This window comes from Triticum urartu, chromosome 6 (genome assembly GCF_003073215.2).
Source record: "Triticum urartu cultivar G1812 chromosome 6, Tu2.1, whole genome shotgun sequence".
NCBI classification, from domain to species: Eukaryota; Viridiplantae; Streptophyta; class Magnoliopsida; order Poales; family Poaceae; genus Triticum; species Triticum urartu.
In genome coordinates, this window is record NC_053027.1 from 517453952 (window position 1) to 517459974 (window position 6023).

Consider the following 6023-nt stretch of genomic DNA (forward strand, 5'->3'; position numbering starts at 1 on the left):
GACACATTCCCAGGGAGCTTAATAGTAGGGCTCACAACAATGCGGCTAGATCATACTTCTCAGAATCAAATACTAGTCCTACAATGGTTTGTAAAAGTAGATCCCACTCGGTTGATCACTGTCCTATGCTTCTGAAGCTAGGCAATCTGAACATCCGACATTGTAAAACCATGGTTGTAACTTGTTCTTCAGATTAATGCATAGGCGCCTAAGGCGCCATTTCTTTGTCCAAAAAAAAAGAAACAACATCACGTGACATTATCACCAAGTCGGGCCAAGCCCAAGTCACCTTTGTTGGTGCTTTGTCTCGAAAAAAAAAACTTTGTTGGTGCTGTGAGGCCGGCGCTCAAAAGCGACTCACGCCGCTGAAGAAGGCGAGGGTTTCGCCGTCTGACCTCGCCGCGGAGGTTTCCCCACCCATTCCAAACCCCGGTCGCCGCCGTTTCCGCCCAGCTCCCCCCTCCCGGCCGGCGCCCCCCTTCCCGGTTCGTCGGCTCCTCCGAGGTACGCATTTGGATCCATCCCCTTCCCTTCTCGAGCAGCATTGGTTGAGCCAGCCGAGGCGACGTCGATTCTTCCACCCGAGCTCTGTTGATCCCGTTCCGCGATGACTGCGTGCTCTCCGTTCTTCCACCGTGTACTTGGCTCTGCTGATGCAGTTAGCCCACCGCGTTTGGGTCTGGAATATCTGTGAAACTCTAGAGGAAATAGCCCGGTTTATTTATTTATTTATTTATTTGTGGTAAAACCCGTTCTGGAGTGTCTGGAAATCGCTCTCTAAATCTGATTGGTTGGGTCCTTCCAGATACGTGTGTTAAATTCAGGAGGTGGATGTCCGATGATCTCGTGGACTAGTTGTTCTAATTGGTGTACTGTTAGAAAATCCCCCACCGAGCAGCGATTTCATATGATTAGGTCGTTTGGTTAATTTTTCCTTGCAGCGTTTTCCTGTTCCTTATAAATTTTAGCCTGCAGCCAGTTGGTTACTGTTCACTGTGTAGATAAGCACATGAATCTTTCAAACTAGTACAGCTGTTAATTGGTTATCTTGTTTGATATGCACATGAATCTTTCAAACTAGTACAGCTGTTAATTGGTTATCTTGTTTGATATGCACATGAATCTTTCAAACTAGTACAAGAAAAGTTTGATATTTCACTGATGTTCCCTTTTACATTTGTTCTTACAGCCGTTAATTGGTTATCTTGTTATGTTCCATTCTGATAATAGAATCTTTGTTTCAGCGCCAAGCCGGGTCTTGAGACTGCCCAAGTTGTGCAGCTGAGATACTCGATGGAGGGTCTCCCAGAGCCACTGCTTGGAGAGATCGTCAAGAGGATTACCAAGACAAGTGATCTTAATTCTCTTTCCCTCGTGTCGAAGCAGCTCTCCACCATCGAGGCGGAGCACAGGGTTGCTATCCGTGTTGGCTGTGGACTCAATCCTTCAACAGAAGCCTTGGTATCGCTGTTTTCCCGGTTCCCCAATTTGGCAAAAGTAGAGATCAATTACTCTGGGTCGAAGTCCAGTAACGTGGACCAGTTGAACAACCAAGGCCTACTTGTTTTATCATCTCACTGCTCCTTGCTGTCCGATCTTGCTTTAAGCTTCTGCTCAAACATCGATGACACTGGTCTAGGTTATCTAGCTGAGTGCAAAAAATTGAGGTCCCTCAGGCTGAACCATGCACCAGCAGTCACTTCTACTGGGATTCTTCGGGTGGCGGTTGGTTGCAGGTATCTTTTGGTTCTCCACCTTGTTGACTGTACAGCAGTAGACAGCGGGGAGTGGCTGGAGTACCTTAGGAGGTATGGATCACTGGGGGAACTTGTTGTAAAGGATTGCGATGGTATCAGCCAGTATGACCTCTTAAAGTTTGGCCCAGGATGGTTGAATCTCCAAAAGTTTGAGTTCGAGATTAATGGAAATTACTGGGTGCCAGGGGCCCGTGATCCCTCCTACGTGTCTGGCTACCCATATAGCTATGACATCTGCTGTGATAATCTGAAGGATCTTAGGCTGGCTCATATAATAACTGAGCCAGAAATTGGACTTCGTTTTCTCTTGGGGAAGTGCAAAGCATTGGAGACACTTTACCTGGAGTATGTTATTGGTCTAAATGAGAATGAGATGATTGCACTATTCCAGAGGTGCAGCAACCTTAAAACCATCTCACTTCGTCTCATGCCTCTGCGATGTGAAGATGGTGAGTTTAGGACGCCATTGACTGATGCTAGCCTTAAGGCTCTAGCTCTTAGCTGCCCTATGCTTCAGGTTATTGAGCTCACCTTCACATTTTGCGATCCCATTTATCCTACTGAAATAGGCTTCACACAAGAGGGTATTGTAACGCTCATCCAATCATGTCCGATTCGTGCTCTTGTTCTAAATGGTGCCAGCATTTTTTATGACGAGGGGATGAAGGGCCTCTCATCCTCACAGTTTCTGGAGAAGCTCGAGCTCGTGGATTGCAGGTCTATAACTGATGCTGGTATGAACTTGATTATACAGGCTCCTCGCTTGAGCAGTCTCACGCTCCGCAAATGTAAGAGAGTGACAGATGATGGAATGGCTGCCTTGGCACGTGCACAGAAGCTGGAGTGGCTGACCGTTATAAGCTGCCGCCGGATCTCTCAGGAAGGCGCGCAGAGAGCTGCCAAATCAGTTCATTACTCTGCGGAGGCTGAAAGCCATGACAGCCTAAAAGGAATGATCGCCAAAAGTAGGGCTGGAATTCGAGCCGAGTCGAGCAAGCTCGGCTCGACTCGCTAGAGCTCGTTTCATTAACGAGCTAGCTTGACTCAACTCATTATTATAACAAGCTCAAATTCAAGATTGGCTTGACTCGTATAACTCACGAGCTGGCTCGTTTAGCTTGTTAAGCTCGTTAAAAATATGAACATAAAACCCTCAAATATTATAAAAATGATTGTGTATATATTAAACATATATATATCACTAACAATAATAATTTCCTTGTAATGCATGAGTCTCCTAGGCGGTTGGGCCTTCAACAGCTAGGCCTTGTGTTGTGCGTCTAGGACATAGGGTGCTGAGTGGCTGATCTTTTTTTGTATTGAGAGTGACTGATCTTTTGTACCAAGCCTAACGAGTTACACGAGTACTCGTGAGATTGGCTCGTTTAACTTGGTCTATAAACGATCTTAAACTAAAGCTTGGCTCAACTCGTTATTCTTCGAGTTCGAGTCGATTCGAGCCGAGTCACGAGCTACTCGTTTAGCTCATGAGATTCGAGCTTTTTTTCTAGCCCTAGCCAAAAGGAAAGGATAGCAGACACACCAATCATTGTTGGGTTTATCCTTTAGCCTTCACTTCGGAGATTGAAGCTGTATCTGTCATTTTCTCTTCTGATGAGTTCCTGCACTCCAGATTTCTTCTTCTGATGAGTCCGAACATGCTTCTGCTTCTATGTGCACCTTTGCGTTGTTTCTGTTTGTAAGGTCTCCTCCTTGCCCTGAGATCTCAAAACATGGCACCCTTTAATTTTGTTTTATAGCTGTGATGGGGTTCGGATTTTGAAAGAATGCCAGGATCTATTGGCTGCTTGAAAATGCACGTGTTATTGTAATATTGTCTGGTCATCACGTAGTCTTGCTTTTTTTAAGATTTATAATCATCTTTGTAATCTTGGCTGCTGCTTTTGTTATCAGAGACTCTTTTGTCCCTTGTTTATGCTTTGTGCCTAATAATGGAATGCAGAAAAATCTGGAGCACATTTAATAAAAATCCGAAGGTGCCACTGAAAGAAAGAGGAACTCCTCCATGAAATCGATTCCGGTCGCTAGGAAGGGAAGGGGAGCCAAGAAATGTCACATACAGAGGGTGACAAGAATCTGGAATACTTGGGGGCGGTTGCTTTTGGTTTTAGGTACTCGCCCCCACACGGTCATCTAGTAGCGCAGAAAGGTGCTTTTACTCGTCCATCACCGGCCGAAAGAGAAGAAAGACGATCGCCGGGTTCTATCTGTATACTATCATGGCCAAAAGCCAGGAATGCGATTCCTACCCTGTCCTGCATTGCATTTCTCTTTCTTTCTTGCTTGCTTTCTTTCGTGCAGCGTTTCCACGTTCTTCACGGATCAATTTCGATTAGTTAACTGGCAGCAAAATCAAACCTAAAGCGATCGGTGTTTGCTATTAACATATTGTACTTTGCTTCCTTTTCGGGAGAGAAAATGCATTCAAAGATTCGTCGTTTAAAAGTACTCAAAGTAGTACTTTGGTTAACCGGTTTGGTTCTTATATTCTTTGCAAGGGTTCGTGGTTTTAAAAGACTCAGTGTATGTTCAGAGAAGGAGTGATTTCGCTCCAGTTTTTGTTGGCCTGAACTGCACTTTCTCTTGCGACATCCATGTCTGAAATTCTGAATTTCCACTCTGGACATAAGCAGATGGGGCATGCCTCATAGAGAACCAAATTAATATGCATACATGATACATTACAGTTCGAGTAGCATTTCCTAGGTTGGAGAGCAATTTGTCAGCTAAAAGACCGAAATAATTTGATAACTGCGAAATGCAAGAATTCTGCTCTTTATTATTATTATTTATAGTACTATATCACAACAGTTTACATCCTCCCAATACTGGTGATAGTTTTCTGACGGCTAAGACATCTGACGGTTTAGACAGCAAAATCCTGCTCTGCCAATTGCCGATAATTTTCTTGCCTAGTATACTCCCTCTGAAGAAATATAATACGTGACCAAATGCTGTGCCTAGTTCTAGCTGCGCGCGCGCGAACGATCCGATCCGATCCGATCGACGGAGCTCAGCGCCGGCGGCGGACGACCGGGGACCACCAGTACTGGAAGCACGACTGGTAGGAGATGAGCAGCAGGACGAGCGCCAGCGCCAGCGCCACGCCCCACGGCGACGACGCGCCGCCGTCCCGCTGCCGCTGGTCGTACCAGGGCGGCTGCTGCTCCCACGACACCACCGGCGCCGGGGCCGCCAGCAGCGACGACGACGACGGCGACGAGTACGAGTACGACGACCGCCAGCGCCGCCCGGTCGCGGACCAGTACTGCGCCGCGAGGAGGAGGACGAACGGGGACAGGACGACGGCGACCCGGAGCTGGTCGACGAGGCTCTCCATCGCGGACTCGCAGTGCGAGTAGAGCGACGCGGCGCCGAGGAGGCACGCCGTGGCCAGGAACAGGCACATGTGGAACGACGCCGCCGGCGATGGAGACGGCGCGAGCTGCTGCCGCGGGTACGAGTAGCCGTAGCCGTACCGGTCGCCGTGGTAGTAGCCCCCCGCGCCGCCGCTCGCCATGCTCGATCGCGTCACATGAACTCTGCAGAAACCCGCGGCTTGGGCGCGCGCGCGCGTGGCTGTTTCCTCGTCTCGTTTCGTCTCCGTCGTCGGTGTTTGACGGCGTACGTGAGGCGAGGAGCGGAGGGTTATATAGACGGGGGGAAGGAATCATGGAGAGGGAGGGAGACCGGGAGAGGGACGCTTGCGCACTGAGCCTTGCTTTGCTTTACTTGGCGCGGGGGGATGCCGGCCGGCGCGGATACCTTCACGAGGGGGTGAAGGTGGGGGCGCGGGCAAACCGCGCGGCGACGCGTGCCGTGCGCCGCCGCCGACCAGGCTGGCCGTGGGTGGAGTGGAGGCGTCGGGATGGCATGGAAAGCGTCCGCGAACACGTCGGCGTCGATAAGACGGATGGATGCCCCTCTCGGAGATCGTTATGCACCGTAGGTGGCTCAAGGCAAAATATACGGGGATCTTTGCCGTGCATATGCACTGGATATTTTTTTTGCTGTGTTCGGGCCTTTTTCTCTGTAAAACTTCAAGAAATGTACATGCAAAGACGAATATAAATAAATACGGATAATAATAGAGGGGATACCCACCACACCAATGCACATACGAAGGTGCAAGGAAAAAAATGAACATCCATGCAAACAGTTTTTACCAGCGCTTCTCGAGGATCTCACTGCTTCCCCAAGAACATCACCGAGTTCACCCACCGTGATAGTGAAGGCTATTGGCGG

General features: G+C 48.7%; 2 protein-coding genes across 2 annotated transcripts; one reads left to right on the forward strand and one right to left on the reverse strand.

The window, feature by feature from the left end:
* Positions 1-307: 307 nt before the first annotated feature.
* On the forward strand, positions 308-2835 carry LOC125514753 (F-box/LRR-repeat protein 14-like). The gene is made up of 2 exons (XM_048680106.1): positions 308-504; positions 1245-2835. Exon 2 carries the CDS (start codon positions 1294-1296, stop codon positions 2770-2772), a length of 1479 nt encoding a protein of 492 aa, XP_048536063.1. The 5' UTR covers positions 308-504; positions 1245-1293; the 3' UTR covers positions 2773-2835.
* A 1702-nt stretch (positions 2836-4537) lies between these two features.
* Positions 4538-5467, reverse strand: LOC125512586. The gene has a single exon (XM_048677680.1). It carries the CDS (start codon positions 5296-5298, stop codon positions 4792-4794), a length of 507 nt encoding a protein of 168 aa, XP_048533637.1. The 5' UTR covers positions 5299-5467; the 3' UTR covers positions 4538-4791.
* Positions 5468-6023: the final 556 nt, after the last annotated feature.